Genomic DNA, 25,261 nt, shown 5'->3' on the forward strand with positions numbered 1-25,261 from the left:
CTCATATATTTGAGCATCTTTTATCTTTTTTTTTTTTTAAGCGACTGTACTCAATACTCTCCTGCTGACTTGCTAGGCCTAACGCATTAGAGGATTTTCTTTCAGGGTTTACTCCCTTAGCCTTTGAGGATGCCTTCCTCATCCTACAAGGCAGTAGGTTCCATCTGTACACCCCCAGAAGGATGGGTTGCCTCTTCTCCCATCTCCACCGTACCGAAGTCCATCTTCTCCGCCGTAGATGCCGTTGAGGTCTACACCCTTAACCCAGGGCATTTTTTTCGGGGGAGGGGGGGGGCGAAGCTCGCTCCCCCCCCCCCCCCCCGCGTGACCATCGACTCAATCTACATTGCCTCCGACATGCTATTATTTCTAAGAAGAAGAAAGAGATAGCAGGGAGGAGTGGGAAGTGGTGCAAGGAGTATCTGCCGGTTTCCATGTCAGACACGTTACCACGGCAAAGTTGTGTAGTAATAATAATAATAATGTTATTTGTTTTACGTCCCACTAACTACTTTTTGAGGTGTTCGGAGACGCCGAGGTGCCGGAATTTAGTCCCGCAGGAGTTCTTTTACGTGCCAGTAAATCTACCGACACGGGGCTGTCGTATTTGAGCACCTTCAAATACCACCGGACTGAGCCAGGATCGAACCTGCCAAGTTGGGGCTAGAAGGCCAGCGCCTTAACCGTCTGAGCCACTCAGCCCGGCGGCAAAGTTGTATTAGGTAAGGTAGTGTTGAAGTATGGTATTGAAGGGTCAGGGAAAAACCACATAGGCAGAAAAGAGAAATAGCCTACATGTAAAACCTGACATCTTGTGATAGCACATGCATGGATGTGGGCTGGAAAAGTAGTGTTAGTTAGGAACAGGTAACATGCGCAAGTCATAAACCTACTCCTCGCCATTCCGTCTGTCAGGGGATCAGTCCGTCTGGGCACTGCTGTGACTAGCGCGGACCTTGACGGCTGCGGAACCATGCGTCGAGTAGCACTACGGCCCGTCGCACGGCACCACCTCCTTGGGGTCCCTCGTACCCAGTCTCCGATCTCGGAGAATGAGGCCAAGCCCGCCGAGGCAGGGGCCTCCTGGAAAGGGGTGGGTCATGGCGCCGGGCCTTCTTCCTCTCTGCCCGCGCCATAGCCTGGTAAACAGGGCAACTGCGATGGGAGGCCGGGTGGCCCCCGCGCAGTTGGCGCAGACCGGCGCCTCCTTAAGTGTTGCGCAGGCCGCGTAGTGGTGATCACCACCACAGCGGTTCCACCTCACTTGAAGTCCACAACTGACCTGACGGTGGCCCCACCTCAGACAGCGGAAACACTGCAAGAGCTGCTGAGGGGGACGTTTCAATCTCATCTGACTGCCGCTACCCGCTGAGGCCCTCTCCTGGTTGGCTCCTCGGTCGGCTGCTGTCCTGGGAGCAGTCCTGGGTTGCGGCTGGACAGCCCTCTCCTGGTGGGCCAGCGTCGCCTTCTGCTTCCTGGTCCGGCGCCGTCTTCTTCTTCTTCCCGGGGGTTACTTCTCGGCTGGGGAAGAGGCCTCGTCTTGGTGGCCCTCCTCCCGGCCTGGTGACCCCGGGGTAGCTGGTGGCTCCGCTGCGTCGCCGTCTTATTCCTTCTCCTGGCTGGCGGCGGCGTCGGTCGGTGCTAACACTCGACTGCGTTCCCTGTCCTGAGGGGAGCACATCGAGGTCTGCAGCTCGACAGACAGGCAGGCTGGGCCTGGGCAGCAGTCTCAGAACGCCAGGGGGCATCCTTCTCCACTGCTGTGCTGCTGTCCACCATCACGGGCGCGTTCTTGGTTTGCGCCCGGGTAACAGGCCCTTCCTGGTAGGCCTGCGTCTACGACCACTTCGCCCTGGTAGGTGGTCGACGATCCTGGTTGGCGGCCTTGTTGGTCTGCGTGTACTTCGTAAAGTACAGCGGTCCAACTGAGGTCGCGCCGCCGTCGTCCTCGGCTCCGTCTGCGTGGCTGCCTCCTGGTAGCCTGAGACGTCCCGGTGCTCCCTGAGTCCTGGTAGCCGGGTGACCTGGAAGCGCTGGGTCATCATCTTCTCGTAGTGTCGGAGGCGGCTTGCGTCCTTGGGGTAGATCACGACTGCCCAGCTGGGGATCACCTCGCCGATGAGATGGTCGACCGGCCCCTCTCTGTCGAGGTCCGCGATCGCTGTTAAGAGACGGACTATTAAAATTGTCTCCCGGTACAAGTCCTTCCCCCACCGGTTGTACACCAACAGCGACGGGAGCCTGAAGTCGGGAGCGGGCGCCAAGCTCAGCCTAGCTTGAAGTTCTCGTGTGGCTTCCTTGCAGTCGAAGTCGGCCGGTCTCGTGTTGACGGTTATCGTCGCCATCCTGGTCCTCCTGAAAAGAAATCCTGAGACAGAAGAAAAGAAAGAGCGAGCACTGAAAAGTGCTACAGCTCAGACAAAGATGTACTAATAAGTACTAGTGCCTGGCTGGTACTTGAAAAGTACAGAGCGCCTGACAAGGAGTGAGAAAGCAGAGCGAGAGGCACGTACGTCCTTCCGCTACGACAGTCAGCTCGTCCTTGTATTAACCCAGGACAAGGGCCCTCCATATTTATGACCCCTGGAGAGAGGGTTTACCGGTATTCTAAAGCCCTCAGGAATTGGGCTACCTGTTGGTCCGCGGGTTGTCTTGGTTATTTCAAACCAGCCCTACATACTATAGGGGCTCCCTATCTGCCACCTGGGGACGCGCTCTGTAGGGGTCAGGTTCCCCTGGTTACTTATTGGAAGTTAACCCCACCCACAAGGAGTGAGGTTTTTTTTTGATGAGATGGAGGAGGCTCATATACTACACCCGGGAAACTGGAAATGGTTTAGGATGATGATGATGATGATGATCTTTCTGTTTGAGCATTTTTTCCAATACGTATATTTTCTACCGTAAATTATGTTTTGCATTAGTGTATAGACTATTATTGAATAAAGAAGTGTCAATGAAAGGTAAATAAACCATGTATAAAATGTATTATATAGGTACCCTTAAGAAAGAAACCAGAGAAAATCTTTATATATTTCACAATTTAAAATATTTAGCCAATGTGAAACTGTTACGGTTGTTTTATTACGCTTTGGACCAGTCTGTTCTTAGCTATGGAATATTGGCGTGGAAAGGGCCTTACAAAAAACGTAGTCGATAAAGTACATACAAGATGTTTAAAACCTTACATTTCCGATAATGTACGGGAAATAAAGATTATACCCAAGTGGCCAGTTATATGCTGAAGCAGATAAATTTATTGTAAAGCATATGTATGCCTTAGAAATACACAAATACGTTAACACAAAATAATAATCTGTATATTAAGAGTTTTTAAAAACAGCTTTGGCAAATCCGTCTGTCCGTTCTACTGGGCCGATTTGCTTCATTTTTGTTTTATTCTCTCCGGAATGAGCTGCCGGTGAATCATGAGACATGGTCAGCCAGCTTTGAGTAATCATAAAATCAGATCATTAAATGATCACTCCAACAATTGCAGGCGAAGGCTTACGCTAACCCGCAATACATTCTGTACTTACCAGGTTGCTGAGCGACTAAGACCTTCATATTCTGATATACGTGATTTTCATCTATACTAATATTATAAAGAGGAAAAATGTGTATGTTTGTAACGAATAGACTCAAAAACTACTGAACCGATTTTAGAAATGTCTTCACCTATAGAAAGCTACATTGCCAGTGAGTAGCATGGGCTGTATTTTATTTTCAAAACAATTCGAGGTGGTGGTACGGGGGGGGGGGGGATATAAAAATAATAGGCTAATATAGGCAAAGTATCTAATTTGTCGTATAAGGACGAGACAAACCTCAATTTAATCCTCTTGACGCGAAGAACAAAACTCGGCAAGCCGTACGAGCCAGAAAACCATGTTTTAAGGCCGTAAAACCAACCATTACGGAGATATTGCCACCACACAACCCCTGCTCTAGGAATCGGATAAAATAAATGAACTGCCTTAACCATGCCAACGTCAGCTCCAGGATTCTAGAGCAGCGAGATTATGCAAGTACGTTTGGGCATAGCTGCCAACCAAAATTGGTACACATAAGACTTACTATCTGGAAGAAATATACTGTTGTGTAAGGCACTCATAGGCTCCTTTGGGCGAGGATGGAAAGGGGGGTGAAGTATAAACATCTTATCTTACTATAATAAAGTGGATGTGTGTGTGTGTAAATGACACATCTCCTCCTAAACCACTGGACCAATTTCAACCAAACTTGGTACACGTATTACTTACTATCGGGAGACGAGCACTGTGGGGTAAGCTATCCCTAGCGCCCTTAAGGGAGGGGGGTCAGGGGGATTAGTTAAAAAAATAATCGAGAATAGTGTCGAATTCTTAGTTTTCGGGGTCGCTGAGTTGAAAAGTAACACTCCAGAATTTTTTAAAGTCCACGTTCAGTCCCCTTTTAGGTGAGGAGCGAATGGGTGGGGGTGATATATAGAAATAATTAAAAACAGTTTCGAATCCATAGATTTCAGGGTCTCTGAGATGAATAGTAATACTCCGGATTTTTTACAGGTCATAGTGGTGGGCGAAGGTGGCGAGATATAAAAATAATCAAAAAACTATATATATAATCGTATCTTCTTCTTCTTACTATATATAAAAATGGATGTGTGTGGGTGGGTGTGTAAATGACACATCTCCTGCTAAACCACTTGAGCAATTTCACCAAACTTGGTACATTTATCAATTAGTATCAAGAGACAAACCGCGTGGGGGTAAGACACACCTAGCACCCTTATAGGCAGGGGGCGAGCGGGGTGGTATGAAAATAATCTAGAATAGTATCGAATCCATAGTTTTCATGGTCGCTGAAATGAATAGTAACACTTCGCATCTTTTAAAGTTCATGTTCGGCCCCCTTTGGGGTGAGGGTGAGAGGGGGGGGGGGTGAGATATAAAAATAATCGAAAACAGTGTCGAATCTACACTTTTCGTGGTCACTGAGATGAATGGTGACAATCCAGATTTTTTACCTCTTAGGGGTGGGGGGCGAGAGGGAGACAGTCTCATTGACAGTTGAAATCCTGTACATCGTATCTATAGTGCGACGACTAAATACATATTATAGTTATCACTTATTCATTTTTGACAGGATCAAATAATACTTCCCAGTCTATTCGAGCTTCCATAAGGACGAAGTTTTACTCGAAAATTTAATAATCTAAAACTTGAAATCAAACATCTAAATAATTCTAAAACTACATTATAGATCATAACATATTAATCTGCAAGTCAAAAAGGAATTCTATAAAAAATCACTTCACACATAACTGACTGGTAATGCAAATCTTAGAGGGAAATATTCGGAAACTATCCGGGCAACGCTGGATACTACAGCTAGTCCTAAATAATGTCATTGCATGTAGCCATGTTTATTACTACCTGTCAAGCCAGAGAGTATACACTTCCTCTGATCACGGAAGAATACTATTCCCTGCTAAATACTCTTTGATTCTCTAACCTTTCCCAGCTTCCAAATTATGTTCAGCAGATGGCAGAGTGTTCCTAATAACTTACATGCTGCTAAGAGAAAAATTCTACGTACAAACCTTCGACACAGACAGACATACGCCGTAGACGTTATATGGGAACACCTATCAAAGGATAACCTAGCTACACTAGAAAGAGTGAAGGCCATGCATAATAAAAAAGTTTTCTGCCTGGCAGAAAACGCTCCTTCGAGTCTAACATATGAACACACAAGACAACCGTTCTGTATACTGTAGAAGAACTGTGATTAAAAATACCATTTCCTTCTACGACACAGTACTGAGTTTCACATCAGGAACTGCAGGATTAAAAAAAAGCTAATATATGGATATATTTTTACCAAACAGACGGCATGATGACGTCAGAATGGATGAATTCTGACTACGAATTGCGGCATACCGTAACGTGCTTCTTATTAAATGTTCATAAAACCATTGAAAAGGGCAGGAAAAACAGTATGGCTACGACAGGCATATCAAGGCGGGTTGTCCGACCTATTTATAACGAATGCTGCGGAGCAGCTCGGGTCCTCTAGTAATAATAATAATAATAATAATATTAATAATAATAATAATAATAATTTGAGAACATTAACCATGAATATTCAACACGTAGTAAGATGTACCACCGCTGTATATTATACAAACCAGAACGTAGTATAACGGAACGCTGTTTCTCGCATTGTAGTCCAAAATTATTTAGTCCGTACCGATTCTTTACAAACAACTTTATCGGCCTAGAAAATCATTCTGAAGCGTCTTAAATCGTTTGTCGTGGATAACAACACCGTTATTGAAGAAATAACTAAATGAAAATATCATGTTCCCAGCTGTCAGTGGAGAGATTGATTGGGATGATATTAGCAGACGAATACGTTTGAGTGGTGTTTTTAAAAGTAGGAAAGGTAACAATATGAAGATAAAGTTGGAATTTAAGAGGAAAAATTGGGGCTAATTGTCTTTTATAGGAAGAGAAGTTAGGGTTTGGAATAATTTACCAAGGGAGATGTTCAATAAATTTCCAAATTCTTTGCAGCTATTTAAGAAAAGACTAGGTAAATAACAGATAGGGAATCCTAAATGCAGATCAGTGTTGATTGATTGATTGATTGATTGATTGATTGATTGATTGATTGAAGTCATCATATTCCGTTTCTATTCGACGCCCCTCCATTTATCGTGTATCATAGCCATACTCGTACTTCAGGCATCATTCTTTAAATATACCATTTTTTTAATAATTAACATTCTGAATCAACAAGCTAGCAAAATTCTGAATTACCACACACAAGATTTCACCTTACTTGTTATGTTATTCTTACTCGGCTCTGTTGAGGTTGATTTCATTCTATTAGGAATAATAGTAATAATAATAATTTGGATGATAAGGAAATCTCATGACCTGTACCAACACTCAGGGAAAATCTCAAACACATTTAGGAAAAGACGTTTGAAATTTTATGGACATATTCTGAGAATGAGTAATCAGAGATTGACCAAAAGAATTCTGAACCTTGCCCTATCACTAGAGGCATGACGTTTTCGCATTAACGATAAGCGCGACAAGAAATATTTTGAAGTGATTTTGAGATATCTTAGCGAATCATATGATTCTGGTTAAAAATTAGTGATTTTATTTTCGCGAATTACAGCGAATTAAGGCGACAAGGCCCGTTTAAAGCGAAATTGACTTATTTTGCGATGAGTGCGAAAATGCAGCGAAATTCGTGGAAAATAACGACCTTGAAATTGAATTCAAATATCACGTGTGTGAAGGGAAACAGAAGACAGAATAAGGATTCTCATTTTGACAGAAGTATCTCTTCGTATTAATATTCTGTAAAATTCCTTACCGAGCGAGTTTGCCGTGCGGTTAGGGACGCGCGACTGTGAGCTTGCATCCGGGAGATAGTGGGTTCGAATTCCTATGTCGGCAGCCCTGAAGATGGTTTTCCATAGCTTCCCATTTTCACACTAGGCAAATTGAGGTAATTGAGGATATGTTGATAAAGGGAAAGCATGTATTCATCTTTTTCGTTTCCCCTTATCCAGCTCTTGCCAGGTCGGGGTGTTGATGGTACTTCTCCACAGCTGCCTCTTCTACCTTACTTAAGGCCACGGCCGCTTCCTTCCCACTCCTAGGCCTTCCCGATCCCATCGTCGCCATAGGACCTATCTGTGTCGGTGCGACGTAAAGCCACTAGCAAAAAAATAAAATAAAATAAAATAAAATTCCTTAATAGTATGGCCATATAGGGTGAAAGCTACGGCCATGCAGGGTAGAAGGGTAATTTGTTTTGTAATCTTGATTAGGGCTATATTTTAGTTCTAATCAAGATCACATAAGGGATAATGATTAACAATATTGTTTCTCTTTATTTATCTATCATTCGCAAATTATTCACAAATCTCACGAATTAAACTTTTTATGAATAATTTTAGGAAATGATTAACGCGAAATTGAAGCGATGGGGTCAGCCCTATTTCGCGAAATAACGCAAAAAATGTTTCCTTTTCGCGAAATCGAATATAAATTAATGCAAAAAAATCATGCCCCTACCTATCACTGAAAGCTTGAAGTTGGAAAATTCAGGAAATAGGCATCACAGATGATAAACAGATCTAAGTTCAGAAAATTAGTCGACGATCACCACTTTTAACATCATCCAAGCACAAAACCTGGTCAGAAGATCGCAAGAAAAGCCACAGCGAGAAGATTAGGAGATTTTGGGAGAAGGAAAAGGCAACGACATCAGCTAAATAAGTTCAGTCGCGTTCCTTACTTGGAGATAACGAAGAAAGAAAGAAAGAAAGAAAGAAAGAAAGAATAATAATTATAAGACATGGTTATTATTTTAACTTATTTCAAATATGTATTTATTATTTGATTAGTTTCCTAAAACTTATCAAGGCTCCCACAAGAACAAAGCATAACATTACACTATACAAAAGACAAATACAGATAAAGAATAGGAAAATTGTATAAAAGTAGTACACTGATAACAAGACAATAAAGAAAATGATGAATACAGAAGACTGCACAACCCTGAATAACACACCCATGCGGAGAATATAATAGACACCATACGGAGAGGAAGGATCACCGTTTATAGACACGTGACGCGAATGAACCAATCAGGATTTGCCATTTGGACCATTAACTACTTTGAGGTCAAGAAAATCAAATGGACCTAGTTCACAGAGGTACGAGGAGCGTTCAATAATGTAGCGCATTTTATTTCTCGACCAATTTCGATTTAAAAATTGTAAATTTGTTTGAGACATATTTGAATATTCCCGCTTCGTCTCGTAGAGTTTCAGGAGCGTGGATTGGCGACCATGGGGCCCTTAGCTGACTGCTAGCATTGCTTACACTTATTTGTGCCGGGCTCCTCACTTTCACCTATCCTATCCGACCACCCTTGATCAATTCTTGTTCTTTTCCGATCCCGACAGTATTAGAGCACTCGAGGCCTAGGGAGTTTTTCATTTTTACGCCCTTCGTGGCCCTTGTCTTTCTTTGGCCGATACCTTCATTATTCGAAGAGTTGGATCCCTTCCATTTTTCTCTCTGATTAGTGTTATATAGAGAATGTTTGCCTAGTTGTACTTCCTCTTAAAACAATAATCACCACCACCACCACCACCACCACCACCACATCGTAGAGTTTCATTAATTTCCGATAGGTGGCAGCGCTATGACTAGCCTTTAAAATGGGTTCTGTAACGGAGGTGCATACCAAACAGAGAGCGGTTCTTGAGTTTCTTTTGACGGAAAACCAGGTTATCGCAGATATTCATAGGCGCTTGCAGAATGTCTACGGAGACCTGGCAGTGAAAAAAAGCACGGCGAGCCTTCTCCACGACAACGCCAGACCTCACACAAGTTTGTGCACCCGACAGGAGCTCACAAAACTTCAGTGGACTGTTCTTCCTCATCCATCGTACAGCCTGGATCTTGCGCCTTCTGGCTTCCATCTGTTTGGCCCAATGAAGGATGGTCTCCGCGGGTAGCACTACGTGGATGATGGAGAAGTTATCGATGCAGCACTACGTTGGCTCCGACATCCACCAGTCGAGTGGTACCAAGCAGGCATACAGGCCCTCACATGACGGTGGCTTAAGGCTGCAGCATTGAATGGAGATTATGTTGAAAAATAAGGTTTTGTAGCAAGAGGATTGTGGAATAACATGGTGAATTTGGATCCTCAATAAAACCAACCTGCTTTTAGAAAGAAAAAAAAAAGTGTTGCATTACACTGTATATCGAACTCCCTTCGTAGAAAGAGATCTCGAAGACCTGGGTCACATGCAGTGACATCCTAGAGTGTGTCCCATTCAAGAAGAAACTCCAAGAATGCTATGGTTTCCAGGAAAAGCCGAAGCTAAAAGCAGGAATGGCATGGACACAAGAAAGAAGGGAACAAATCCGAGAACGAAGGCGAAAGTACTGGACAAATGTCAAAGCCTAAAGGAGACAGTTGAAATGATCCATAGTTGGCCGAAACGAGTATACGTTTTTTCATCATTATATATTAGAGGAGCTATGTATATAAGAAACATAGTCCTGTAAATATTTATACAATACAATGAATGATTATAATAATATTATTAAATATTTATACAATACAATGGATGATGATAATAATAATAATTATTATTATTATTATATTATATTATATTATTATATATATTATATATTATTATTATTATTATTATTATTATTATTATTATTATTATTATTATTATTATATTAGTAGTATTGTATTGTATTTTTGGAGCGCAGAATCCCATGCAATGTAAATGATCGGAGCAAATCGTGCTCATGTAAAATTCGTATCTGTCAAGAGTAATAACGCTCTTTTCTGTGACTGTTATTTATAATCGCTAGTTTTGTACCTGTTTTTCGGACTTTGTTAGAGCTGACGAGCTCGTTAATATTGTTGTTATTCATTCAGTCCCCCCTGTGGCTGGGGGCGGTAGAATAACACACACGGTATTATTATTATTATTATTATTATTATTATTATTATTATTATTATTATTATTATTATTATTATTATTATTATTATTATTATTATCATCATCATTTACAGCAGAACTTAATCCAACAAATTTTGAAATTTTCTTTCTTTCTTTTTTTCTAGTTTAAAAATTGAGAAATAGAAAATCTAAATGAATAAGGTGGTGGTGATTATTGTTTTAAGAGGAAGTACAACTAGGCAACCATCCTCTATATAACACTAATCGGAGAGAAAATATGGAAGGGGTCCGACACTTCGAAAAATGAAGATATCGGCCAAAGGAAGACAAGGGCCACGAAGGGCGTGAAAATGAAAGACTCCCTAGCTCTCGCAAACCTAATAGCGTCGGGGTCGGAAAAGAACAAGAGTTGACCAAGAGAGGTCGGATAGGATAGATGAAAGTGAGGAGTCGGGCACAAGTAAGTGGAAGCAATGCTAGGACTCAGCTAAGGGCCCCGTGGTCGCCATCCCACGCTCCAAAGTTCAGAGCCCATGGGCCCCTTTTAGTCGCCTCTTACGAAGGCAGGGGATACCGTGTGTGTTATTCTACCGCCCCCAGCCACAGGGGGGACTGAATGAATAACAACAATATTAACGAGCTCGTCAGCTCTAACAAAGTCCGAAAAACAGGTACAAAACTAGCGATTATAAATAACAGTCACAGAAAAGAGCGTTATTACTCTTGACAGATACGAATTTTACATGAGCACTATTTGCTCCGATCATTTACATTGCATGGGATTCTGCGCTCCAAAAATACAATACTCCAGACTCTCAGAGGCATCAGTTTCTAATGGCGCACTCAAGTTCCATCTGACAACCTATTGGTTGTCCTCACATTATAATATGTATACACAGTTGCCCCGATGTGGGCTTATCTATTGCTCAACGGTTATAGAGTTCACTGTTTTCAAATAGAACCAACACAAGAAAAAAATTACTCTCTGAAAAGATTATACAGGGGCATAATAGCCCATACTACGTGTCCATAACGGTAAAAGAAAAAGATTGCACATGACCGGCCATAAACAAAAGGCAAGGAGGCGAAACTCTTGCACTCCTTCAAGAAATTATTAAATCCCTAAGTGATACAGAAGCCAATCCTATACTACTCCGGGGTGACTAAATGAGAAAGAAACATTAGTGCCAAAAGGATTTATGAAATTTAGAGGTTTTGAAAACTTTAGTCACCGCATGCAATGTTGAATGGAATACGGCAGAGGGTCATCACTCTTTGTTCCCTTATATTACCTATTTCCCAGTAGGGAATAGAGCAGAGTCCTCAGATCTGCCGACGTTCTACATGTAAACCACCAGATTTAGAAATTTATGTTAAATAAAAGTGGTTGAAACCTTCCCCTCAAGCCATCCGCAGGAGCTGTCACATGTCTAAGAAAATTCTACCATTACCTTGAGTCGCTGGGCCTTCCTAACGCAGGCCGCGCCCCTGCCTCCCTGTCTAAAGTTCTCTGTTAGGCTTCCAAGAAACAAAGTTAGTACATTACACATTTTTTAAGCTTCCTAAAGATGCTGAGCGTATTAACGGTCTTTTCAATTTACTTAGAGTCTGGTAAACAACATTGTTAAAGGAGTATGCTAAAAGAAGCAGAACTCAATTTATTTTTATAAAAGGCAGAGATAATAAAGGACGAGAAGTATGATCTCAGTGTTTCCTGCCACTCTTTAAATCCATTTTCAAAATGTTTACCTTCTGTCTGTAATACAAGCCCCCTGTTCGTCGCCTTATCGGCTTCTGAACAAACTCTCACATTCCTCTCGTAGTTCTTAATGCCTGAAGGGCTTCACAGTTACGCCCAGAGGGCTGATGTAGCGTCTCTTTAGTTCAGGCAAGACAGATACACATTAGTACCTCGGGTTCAGTTCCAGCCAGTGAACGTATAGCAGACACTCAGTCCATACTAGACAAACTGTTAACACAGCAGTTACAACAAATCGGGGCAAATGTTCATTTATAGGACGAGGAGTAGGAGGACTAAGGGATTGGATTAAACTATCAAGGGAGTTTTTCAGTACATTTCCAAGTTCTTTGAACATGACTAAGAAAAAGCTAGGGAAACAATTGATACGGAATCTGCCACCTGGTTGACAGCCCTAAATGCAAATCACAAATGATTGATTGATTGATTGATTGATTGATTGATTGATTGATTGATTGATTACAAAGGACAGCTGTGGACATTGAACACAAGGCATAATATTATCGTAAGAATATTCTTATTATTCTTCTGGTACAGCTTTTCCCCATACCTGTGGGATCGCGAGTACGAACTGCGTCGCACATGTGGATTTGGCCGTGTTTTACGGTCGGATGCCCTTCCTGACGCCAACCCTATATGGAGGGATGTAATCACTATTGCGCGTTTCTGTGGTGGTTGGTAGTGTAGTGTGTTGTCTGAATATAATTATCGTAAGAATATTGTTAAGTGATAAATCGATTGTCGTCTTCATAAAGCACTGTCAGATGATACATAACGGAACTGCAGCGTCAGATTATACTCGGGACTGTGAGGGAGTGCGACATCTGAAATCTGCGTTAACTCATGGTTTGGGACAGTAGAAAATGTGCTGACTTGCGAATTTACTCGGGCGTGGGATGGAAAAGATCAAGAGCCATGGCGACTACTGTCAAACCAGATATTGGAACGTCAAGTGGCCAGGGTGATGTCTTCCTCAACCGTATGGGTTGGCTTTCTCGTAGCAGATAGATCCTCACTTTACCCCATAAGGTTGAGTGAACTCTGTTCCAGCCTTCAGTCCACGGTTAAACCGTACCCGACAGCTCTGGGCTCCTTCTGTACCAACCTTTCCCAAACTGTGGTCCGCAGACCTCTGCGAGGCCGCGAAGAAAATTCAAGGGGTCCGCAATAATAATGTAAGTTGTAAGTATCTGAAGACTGCAATTATACTGTACACACACAATTCATTGATCATTGAACTAAATTTAAGAACTGTGACTTCACTGTTGTATAACTTACATTGAATATATGTAACTCTTAACTTGGGTCAATAGATGGTACAAGTCAGCAGCGGAAAGAGAAGAAATACTATAAGGCATTGCAAGTGATGTAATTGTGAAACACTTTGAATTACTAATATCCACACTCAGACCACTGGTTGAGAAAATCTCGTGGATCAGAAATTGAAACTGAACATGAACTGCCCTCCCTTGAGGAAGATCAACTAGCCGAAGTATCTTGGCAGAGAGAAAGTGAAAAATAAATTGAAGTATGATATGGGTGGAGAATCAGATGGAGTGGAACTTCGTGGAGCTGAACATACCACAACTCCACGTCTCTGATCGACGTTTGGGTCCGTGACATACTCTATACCCTACTATTTCTAGAAAGGAAATACTGCGTTTAATGCCCTTCACGACAGCGTTACTGTATGAGTGTACCTTTTCTGCTCTCACACAAATGAAAACGAAGTACAGATACAGAATGTAGGTGCTGATCTTAGGCTTCGAGAGACTACGCTTGTAAACCGCTTGGTCTTGGGAAAACAGCACCATCCGTCCTATTGATTAAACAACCGCTTCTTAAGAAAAGCTTCTTCCTCTTCACTTTTATTAAAGGCTACATTCATTTTATTTGTAATTAGCAGTGAAGAGGGGGTTTCTCCTCTGGCTTGGAGGAAAAATTGACCTCCAAGTCAGATAGATTTTTCCGCCGCCTGTGTAGTGAACTGAAATTTTCTGACTCATCGGGTACTGCTAGGAAACAGATTAGTAAAATGGCATAGCTGTTGCCCTGGGAGTCTCCAGTATTCGACACCCCCACCCGGATGAAATAAGACGAAGTGTGTTCACGGATCACGGCTGTCTGCGGCTTGATCATTCCAGCTCTGAAACTTTGGACTGTTAGATCGCCAGCGTAGTACTGTTCGTTAAAAGTAAGAAAATGTGTGTTTTTTTTATTTGATCGAGTATTTCATATGAAAACATTGCTTTTAATCGCGCCATTCCTACTGACGTCATTGTAATGACCTATGTTCATTTCACTACAAAGACGGACTTTCTGACGATGTAAAAAAAGCAGCTGGAGAGTGAGTGTCTGCCATTATAAATGAATACTCCCCAACCTGATTGTGACTGATGGTAGGAAAGGGGGTCTACCATTACAATGAAATTTCCCTAACCCAATCTTCATATGAGAAAAGACATTTGGTGACTTCCCCGTCGCGTTTCTAGGGTAACGTTAAGTGCTATGCAATTTAGTACAATCTTGCTCACAACGTGTTCACTACCTAACCTATAATTCTGTATACAGTGTAGAATTCCGTAGCGAAGCACGGGTACATTAGCTAGTATAGTATAAACCGTTATCAATATTTGTCTAAGAATCAGCAACCGCCACTGCACGTATTGGTGCTCTCGTTGTGTGTTTGTCCCTCTATCTGCCAGTTCGTTCCGAACTACGTGATGTTGGCTCTGCGTATTGCTTATCAGTTGGTTGGTATGTGTCTCCATACATGTTCTACACCATTGTGCTGGACAAAAATGTATCGTCTGTCTTGTAAATTCGTTCACTTGTAGCATAACGTAGGATATTTGGAGCGTTATTTCAAATTTTGATAAGTGTGTATTCCTTTTACGGATCACGGCTTTTCTAATTTTACATCTTTGTCTGTTGCTTGTAAACCCTCGTTAAAATAGTTTCTTTCTCGGATCGAGGGGGAGTGGTTGTAATGCGACTTCTTATACTTTCATTCACGACCTTGGTTCCCCCACTCCGTATGCAGCATTACACACATGCGTCTGTGTGGGTGAGGCATGCGCCCCTGTATTTCTGACAGACAGACCGGCCCGCGGTACAGGCCTTCACAGTCGGTCGATACGTTCAGTGGTACGCAACCTCCTAGCTATTAAGTTTGATTCTCCTTCTTTCTCATGCCGGTTATTTTGGGGATTATTCTCAAAATGGTTTAGAGATACGGAATCAGAAATAGCCTTTAACTTTTATTTGTGAATGTTTGACATTCTGCGTTAAATTTCAAAAGTGTATGACTTGCTGTAACACAGAAGTAAGAAAATAATATTTCCCCTAGGTTTATGTTATTAAAGCAGTATAGTGCTTTAGAGTGATTTTTGAGTGGGAATCTACTATATTAAAATCTACGTTATTTGTGGATTGGCCTAAATGGTTTTCATCGTATGAAGCAAAGTTCGGTCAGTATGTACGACGGGCATGATATAGTAGTATCACCGGAGGGTACCAGCTGGTCAGTTATGTATACAGGCATCCCCGTGTCTCCATCCGTGTACGCGAGACTCAGGTCATGGTTGCTACAGGAGCCTGACAATCTACCACCAGACCTGTCATACGGATCACCCCTCATCAGGAAGGTAATTGCTCTTTTCTTTAACCCGGACCAAAATGCAAGTGTATTTTATGAAGTTTTTTTTCACTAGTGGTCAAGTAAGTGATTTTTGGCACTCAGTAACGTATTATGAAGATAATCTTGATTTGTAGCTCGACGACTTATACACTGTTTGAAGTATGTGCAATAGAATCCTGGTAATCGTGAACTCGGAAATTCCGAAATTTCGGATTAAAGAAAGAATTTAATCAAAATGATTAAATAAGTTAGCATGTAGTGGAATAGAATCCAAATACAGTAAAGTATATTATTAATTAAAATCTAGTATGCCGTATCTTTAATGGAAATCAAGCCATTAAATATAAATGACAAAAATAGTACAATTTTGCATTGTAATTTGTACACTACGTTACCTTGTGGCAGATACTACTGTAGCTGTAATTGTGTACTGCACTGTATATACAGTATACATATATTCTTCGGATAATTCCAACAGGCCACAGCCCTAAATACTACTGTTTTCTATAAGGAATGCAGATTTCTATAAAGAGATTAAGTGGACGAGTAATTAAACAAATTAAAAGGAACATATCCTGGTTGAATTTTGGTATTTATTAACGAATGAGAGACTTCTTGTTACCCGTTACTTTAACCTTGAGATACACAAAAGGAAATTTGAAATAAATAAGTCAAGAAAGAAAGGAGTAGTATAATGTTATTGACTTGATTCTAGAAGTAAATCCTTTGCGAGGTTTTCAGTCCTTTTATTCCTTCTGTCCATCCAGATTAATTTATCCATACATCAAGCGACGAATGGTCCTCTCCATATCATGGTCTGGACCGAAACTGTGAGGGAATACAATATAAAAAAGGTGTTGTTTGAATAAAAGCCGTCTGATGTATTAAGGATTCGAATTACAGATTCATGGGCCGATAGAAACTAACCTCGCAATTAGATCCTAGGATAGGTCTGTGTCCATGGTGATAATGATTATCATTACAAAATCAATGTTAGGCTCATTTCTTTAAAGTTATGTAAACTTAGTCAGTTTCCGGCTTTGTTCAAAAGATTTAAGACACTATGTTTAGGTATATCACGTTTGTTCTGTTTATAACATTTTAAGCAGTTTACTGTCTCTAACACGGAGCATAAAATGTTTTTTTTTTTTTTTTTTTTTTTGGCCGACGAACCATTATCCTTGAAGTTCAGCGAGTCAGTCAAAATTTGTATACTTCCTTATGCTATATTTGTGTGATTATTTTGAAATTTACCCGATGTCCGTTTTAATATTTTAACAATCATTGAAAAGTAGTAAGTAATAAGCTGTCGCGTTTAATTACTGGGCTTTGAAGGTTTATTGTTACACCTCGTTTGTAAAAATATTTAGAGTGTATTCATTGGTTTTTGATGTTGACCAGTTCATGTTGATGAGGTTAACAACTCGTTTCTCGTTGTCTGAAAACGAACGTACTCTAACTGTAAACTACGTAAGCTATATACTTAGGTTATTAATATTGACCTCGAGTAATTGTTTTATCGAGCAGGTATGAATGACAAAAAGAGGAGGAGGTTATGGTTTATAATAAGAGTTCTCTTATTACTGCTTCGCCCTATTAAAAGCTTAGTACGCCCTCTGAAGTTGTCTAACATGCCTTGGTCACCTGGTTAACGATTCATTCAAATAGGGCAGTCCGCGTCTGGCGAAAGGAGTACGTATTCCATTTTCTCGAGAGAAGTACTTGTCGGATTTTGAAAATTATTAATTTCTGAATTTGCAGTATTGATGACTCTAATGATAGGCGTAGGAAACAACGTAGTTTCGTTAAACAAAGTCGGCAGATATTGACGCAGGAAAAATACTGCAATGGTTTTCAGTTTGCTTTATGTCGCACCGACACAGATGGGTCTTATGGCGACGATGGGAGAGGAAAGGCGTAGGAGTGGGAAGGAAGCGGCCGTGGCCTTAATTAAGGAACAGTCCCAGCATTTGCCTGGCGTGAAAATGGGGAAACCACCGGAAAACCATCTTCAGGGCTGCCGGCAGTGGGCTTCTAACCCAGTATCTCCCGGATGCAAGCTCACAGCCGCACGCCTCTATGCGCACGGCCAACTCGCCCGGTCCTGAAATCTCTGATCTTTTGAAGTTATGAAAGAAAGATAGGTTCAGAATTTTTAGCAAGCTATTTTGGGGATTTTTGAAATGTATTCTTCCATCGAAGTACTGTAAGTAGGTTGGCTGTTATAATTTTCGTCCCCACGAAATGTAATAATAATAATAATAATAATAATAATAATAATAATAATAATAATAATAATAATAATAATAATAATAATCTTCCTGCCGAGTAAGTGGCTGTGTGGTTGGGGTCACGTACCTATCAGCTTGCATTCGGGAGGTAGTGGGTTCGAACCCCACTGTCGCCAGTCCTGAAGACGGTTTTCCGTGGTTTCCTATTTTCACTCCAGGCTGTACCTTAATTAAGGCCACGGTCGCTTCCTTCCCAATCGTAGCATTTTCCTATCTGTGTTGGTGCGTTGTAAAGAAACATGAATTTAAAGTTGCTTGTAGATACAAAACTACGAAGATCGTATTTCCAGAAGTTCACGAAAGAAGGTGATCAATTAGGTGAGGGAGAATACAGCGAGCGTCACGTAGGTCATTCATTCGTAACCTTTTATTAGAGCACTCGAGTTTTATTGATTGCAATACACAGTGTAGCGAGCTGCTGCCATGTGAATGACGTACATTGATGAGAGATAGGAAATCATAATGAGCGATTGTCTTGTGATTGATATAGACCGCTATAAAATGAAACTCGCTGAAATACAGTACTGGAAAGTGGACACTGTATATTCAGGAGTGGTTAAAGTCGAAATGCTAGAACGGAAATGACATATGCTAAACATAAGATAACATATTTTTGCTGTTGAATACGCTACATAATGGTCGCTAATCACTGAGCGAGTTGCCCCTGCGGTTAGTGTCGCGTAGCTATGAGCTTGGATTTGGGAAATTGTGGGTTCGAATCCCGTCGTCGGCAGCCTTGAAGATGGTTTTCCGAAATTTCCCATGTTCATACCAGGCAAATACTGAGGCCGTACGTTGAGGCCACGGACGTTACCTTCCCTTTCTCATTCTTGGGTCGCCGAAAATCGTCATTGTGTTAGCGCAAAGTTAAACCGCCAGCGAAAAAAGAAGTGACTAATCACAGTTTTCTTAATGAAACAATTCGTTATTCGCTTTTCTCGTGATATTTTGAAAATATTAGCTTTATATAGTTTTGTATAAAACAATTCTAGGAACGTAGTTTAGAAATTCGCCCTTCTTATCCCTGTACTACACTCTTCTTATTCTTCTTCTTTCCCAACACCTGTAGGGTCGCGAGTGCAAACTGTGTCGCCTGTTTTGCGGTCAGATGCCTTTCCTGACGCCAACCTGTGTGAAGGAATGTAATCACTATTCCGTATTTCTGTAGTGGTTGGTGGTGTGTTTTCTCAATATGAGGAGGGGAGTGTTGGGAAGAAAACGAACACCCAGTCCCCGAAACAGAATAATTAATCACGTGCGATTAAAATCCCACCTCTGAACCGAAGGCCTGAACGCTGACATTCAAACAAAGAGTCGGACTTATCCTTGTATCACACTACTACTGGTATATCCTGTAGTTAATAATCAATGGATTCGAAAACCATGTTGCATCAGTTAAGAATGAATTCACTACCTTGTAGATAACTTTTTGCACTCACCCCTCATTAAGATTAGTTATAATTTTCACATGAAATAGCTTTCGAGTTAGTGCACTGTTAAACAGATAGTTTGAATAATATGTCTGGAAGCGAATATAGACATTTTATTTTACGAGGTGATCTTAAAGGATACTTCTGCCGTTAAGGAACGCCAGTATAGTATTTATATGGAAATTTATTTAATCATGATAATATTGTTACCGTTGATGTACGGATTTGGTGGGATCTGGACTGCTGCCATGGTATGACGACAGTGAAATGCAGTGCCCTCTCTTGAAATATATTGCTGATTATGTTATGCGTATAGTACTGTAGATAACAAATCATACCTGCCGGTAGAAAACCTCCTGTGTGCAACAATGGTTGAAAACGAGATTTCGGTACTACTGGAGAGCCCAAACAGCGCACTAAAATCTGACTAAATCATCCTATGTGACATTTTAAAGTGATAGCTGCTATTCCAGAAAATATTCTACCTTCTACTTGACAGATTATTACATTAATTCATGTTAACGTAAAAGAAGTGAAACATTGCATTCTACAAGTAACATGCTGATTGTGAATTTACATGTATGAACCTCCGAGGACGGTTGTATGTGTGTGCGTGTGTTCGTGCGTATATGGGTGTGAGATCATGTACTTATGTACCTATGTACTGTACCAATATTCCTGCTATTCTTTCTTTCTTGTGAATCCGCCAAACTTAGGACCATGTCATTACCACTTCACTTCCTACTTATCATCCGTTCTTCCTTCCTTTTTCTCCACAGTGCCTTCATTCTTTCAGAATGTTGCACTCTTCTCTCTTCAGTCCATCTTCCCCTCTGCGCTCTTTCTTTCCTTCCACAAGAACTTTCATGTTGGAAAGTCTTTTCCTGAATTGGTCTCTATCACGACATTCTTCATCTGCAATTCCTAACCTCTTGGGTTCTTCCTTCATCTGCTTGGCATATCCCCCTGGCTCTTCGAGTAGTATATTTTATTAAAATTTTGTTTATTTAACCTTGCTGGATCCATTCTGACCACGTGTCCATAGAATCGCAGCCGTCTTTTCCTTATTGTTGTTTCCAGGTCTTCTGTTCTTTTTTTATATCTCCTTATTTGATAGTAAACTGTAGTTTCCCTCTACTACCCTTGGGCCGTAAATCCTCCTTAATATTCTCCTTTCAATCTTTAGTAGTTTTTCCAGGTTCGTTAGTGTTGCTGTTTCCACTCCATACAGAATCATTGGTTTTACCACGGCATTATGTCTTAGTTTGGCATTAATGGAAATATTATTTTGTTGTAAATGGCTTTGGTGGCAGTGTTTAGCCTTTCCAACTTAAGTCTCCTGTTTTCCATGGCCTCTTTATCCATCCCGTTGCTACTGATAATCTTCTCTTAGGTATTTAAACTGCTTTGTGACCTTAACTTCGCCATATTTCGTCTTCATTGTTCTTTTCATATAATTCCTGTCCGTGCTCATCATATCTGTTTTTGTGAAGGAGATTTTTAAACCTGTTTTCTCGGCTATCTCCTGTAGTTCATTTATCTGTGTTATTGCTTCCTGTTCTGTCTCAGCGAAGAGTGCCAAATCATCAGCAAAGGCCAAACACTTGGGTTTAGCATTCCTGCTATTATTGTAATCGGAACTATTAATTTAGTAATCATCTTAATGTAAGAGGTAATACAATCTTAAGAAACAAATCTCCTGTGTGTCTTTAGCAAAAAACATAATCTTCTGTGTGCAACATCTAACGGAATTGTATTAATTTTGTAGTGAATATCAATATTCTGTAGATATTTGAACATCAAATAGAAGCTAAAGTGTAATGATAAGCAACAATTGTTCATAATTTTCATCTTAAATTGCATATCTTAAAAAAAGAGTTTTTTTTGTCTATCCTAAAAATGTTATGTTTTACACATAGGACGTTTCTTCCCAAAATGATGTTCTTGCTATATGTAATAAATCCACAGCCTGAGTCGAGTTTCAGCCGGGTCAGGAATGTCATGAATGAAGCCCCCATCGAGCGGCGAGGACAGGAACTGTGCCGGCTAACGGAGCCTGTCGTACTCCTCTGGGGCAATGATTAATGACTGACATATGAAATGTTATTGGAGAGTGTTGCTGAAATGAAAGCTGACAGGAAAAACCTGAGTACCCGAAGAAAAACCTGTTCCGCCTCCGCTGTGTCCAGCAGAAATCTTATATGGAGTGACCGGGATTTGAACCACGAAACCCAGCGTGAAAGGCCGACGCGCTGCCGCCTAAGCCACGGAGGCACTTCTGTTCTTACTATATGTTTGTGAATTATTATTATGCTTAAACTGAAATCATTATCAGTCGTTCTACTTATTGCTAAGCGTCCTGACCTCTTTTCTTTGCTTGTACGAGGGGGTACTATATTGTTTTACACTTTATTTTTTGTACGTCCGGGTATGGTTCACATTTCGCTTTTGAAGGTGGTGACGTGTAACTAGTGTCTTATTCCACCGTTTGGTAGCATCACGCGCACAGGGGCCAACGAATGCACTCGTCATAGCAATTTCATAACAACACTGTCAGCGTAGGAGCAGACAACATGGAAAGCAACCGTCAGGGACAACGCTGTACGACTTGGTTCCTATGGAAAGAAGGCGTGACCACTGCAGAAATTCATCGGCGCTTGATGCCAGTCTGCGGAGATCGTGCGCCGTCACGGAAAACAGTTTATAACTGGGTGGAAGGTTGGAAAACATGGCTCAAGGTAATGGAGCCATGTCTCGTCACCAGTCACAAACCTAGCCTTGAAGTCGGCTGGATCTTGAATATGGCGTTGGAAAAGTTCTCTGCACATGCCCACACGCCTCTGCTTTTCCTCTGCAGACCAGAGTCTAGGCACCCACGTGGATGACACCTTCCCCAACTATACAAGGGGCACTTGGAAAGTTTTACATTTAATGAACGCTTTAGACTTTTTCAAAATAATTTCCACCACACTCAATACACTTCTCCATACGTCGAAACCAGTCACTGAACCACCTCTGCCACTTTTCTTTGGTTACATTTTCACACTTTTGATCCCATGCTGCCAGAAGCTCCTCGTCGGATGCAAAACGCCGCCCTTTCAGCTTCATCTTCACTTCTGGAAAGAGTGTGAAGTCACATGGGGCAAGATCAGGACTATATGGAGGGTGATCAAGCACAGTCAACCCTGATCTGGCAAGAAAATCCATTGTTACATTAGCACGATGTGCTGGAGCATTGTCGTGATGCAAGAGCCAAGTGTTGAGCCGTGACCTTGGACGGAGTTGCTTGAGAGCCTGGATGAGGCAGACAAGTTTCACTGTACCACTTCGCAGTAACTGTCCTTTGTTTTTCTAACACAACCCGAGTCAGGATGCCCCGTTTAGTGAAGAATACTGCAATAATCTTTGTTTTCACTGACCTTGACTTTCTCACAGTCACAGGAGTACCCTAATCTTCAAACAGCCACACCTTGTTCTGGGATTTTGTTACGCGAAGTCCCATTTTCAAACTGTTTTAGCATTTTTCGGCACCATTTCACTCGATGTGCCTTTTTTTCCTCTGAAAGTGAATGGGGCACCCAAAGGAAACAAACCTTTCTAACATGGAGATGGTCGTGTAGAATTGAATGAATAGCTGGTGCAGGGATTTGGAGGGTCTCTTCTACCTGCCGATATGTCAACCGCCTCTCTTGCTGCAACATTTTCATCACAGCTTCAATGTTTTCCTCAGTCACTGATTCAGACGGTCGCCCAGAACGAGGATTGTCTTCAGCCCCAAAATTCCCCCTCTGGAACTCTTTGTACCAGCGGAAAATTGTTGTCCATGTGGACAGTCATTCCCCAGCATAGGAGTCATTTCCTCCAGGCACTGGTCAACAGTTAATACATGAGCAAAGTTGTAGCGGATAATTGGGCGATATTCACCTTTAGACCACACTGACATCTTAACTTGCCTTCAGTCCCACTGCTTGGTAACAACTGGTGTGAAGGTCGCGCCTTGCTGTTGTCTAGACCGGTTTTCACCCCTCTTTTCATCCCTCACCACAACAGGGATGTCCAGCCAACCGTTTTTGCGTATTGCAAAACTTTCCTGGAGCCCTTTGTAAGTGTCCGTGCACGATCCGCTGCAGGGTGATTGGGCTAATTCCCGTGGCTTCCTCCATTTCCGTAAATGTGATGCATTTGTTTCCTTGGATGGCCTGTTCGACCCGGTCAATGTTGGCTGGTGTTGACACTGCATATTGCTTCTAGAACGGGTTCCCTTGTCCACCGATGTGCGCCCTGTTTGTACTTCCTCTTAAAACAATACCACCACCAGTCTCACTCGCGATATTGAAAAAACTGCTAATTCAAACGGAAACGAAAGATCACTTGAAAGATACAGCCACTTAGAATAACTAATGAGGCAACCAAATAAATAACTTTGTGTGAAATCGCTGAAGTCTAAAGAAAATCAACGTGTGAAATGTAGTCTTTGCAACAGAAGTTTAAAATAAAGTTAGATATACTGTAAATTGCTGTTTGCACTGTCTTGAGAGTAATAGCAAAAGTGCGTAACAAGTGCGTTTGTAACAGCTTTCAGGAAATCATATACACTTACTATCCAGACATCGTATCTTAGCCATATGTGTCATTCTTTCAAAGAAATGATTGTTGAGAACACTGTTTTTACAACATGGTTCTAAGTTTACTCGTAGCTGCATAGTAGAAGCTAAGAATTGTGCTTTTAATTTATTCGATACTATATAGGAAGGTAAGTGGTTGTGCCTTGATCTTAGTAACTTAGCTGAGTTATACAATAAATATCAAAATGTATACTAGTGGATTTTGTACTCTTTTCAGATAGACGGACTCACTTGGAATGTCGGATAGCATTTTCATTTGAGTTCTGGCGTATAAGTACTGGCATGATTTAGTATTCGTGTTTTCCTAAAGCATGTTTTTTTAAATTGACCTTTTTCTGGCTAAATGTTGATCTGTCTTTTTTTTTCAGTCGAAGAGAGAGAGCTGTCCAAAAGAACCGAAAATGGATCATTCTGAAGCTGGACTTTGTTACTTAGAAAGTAAGTTTAACGGGATCTCTGTTCTCGTTAGTGGCAGTGATTAGTCGACTATTATGGCAATTAAATTTGATACCATACTCATAAGAACATACTATAAGATTATTTTAAAGAACTTGCATTTTTTAAATGTTTGCTTTTGTTGAAAGTAGAATTGTTTAAAATATAAACTACTATTTCATGTTGAGTCCCGTGGACTATAATGTTCACTCACGTTTAAAAGTGATCTTCAAACTGAATGTTTGTACTGTAGGATTAGAGAACAGTATAGTGTTATAAATATATTGTTTCCTTATTAACATAATTTAAGAGGGGGTTGAAGGTAGGTCGTTAATTTTCAGAAATATTGAGTTGGTCTTTCTGCAATCGTTTGGGTGTAACAATTTATTGTGGGTAAATGTAAATCATATTTAATCGTGAGGCACTATTACCCCAATATGTATTTTGGCGAATTATGTATTTTGGGTATATATACCGGTATATATTTGTTTAGTCACGGTTAATTTTGTAATCTGTGGTCATTTTTACTTCCAGATCCTTGACTGATGCCAGCCCAGGAACATTCGACAATCTA

At 41.2% G+C, this 25,261-nt stretch overlaps 1 protein-coding gene across 3 annotated transcripts in view; it reads left to right on the forward strand.

Annotated features, from left to right (window-relative positions):
* The window catches only part of Mtmr6 (Myotubularin related protein 6), a 546,834-nt gene that overhangs the window by 8,891 nt on the left and 512,682 nt on the right, over positions 1-25,261 (forward strand). The window contains exon 1 of one of the 3 annotated variants that reach the window (XM_067143597.2): positions 15,409-15,913. The exons of the other annotated variants lie outside the window; for them this stretch is intronic. Within the exon in view, the coding sequence (XP_066999698.1) occupies positions 15,722-15,913 (192 nt within the window). The 5' untranslated portion in view covers positions 15,409-15,721. Of the gene's footprint in view, positions 1-15,408; positions 15,914-25,261 lie in introns of those variants that run through there. 3 annotated transcript variants of the gene reach the window in all.

This window comes from Anabrus simplex, chromosome 3, assembly GCF_040414725.1.
Source record: "Anabrus simplex isolate iqAnaSimp1 chromosome 3, ASM4041472v1, whole genome shotgun sequence".
Lineage (NCBI taxonomy): Eukaryota > Metazoa > Arthropoda > Insecta > Orthoptera > Tettigoniidae > Anabrus > Anabrus simplex.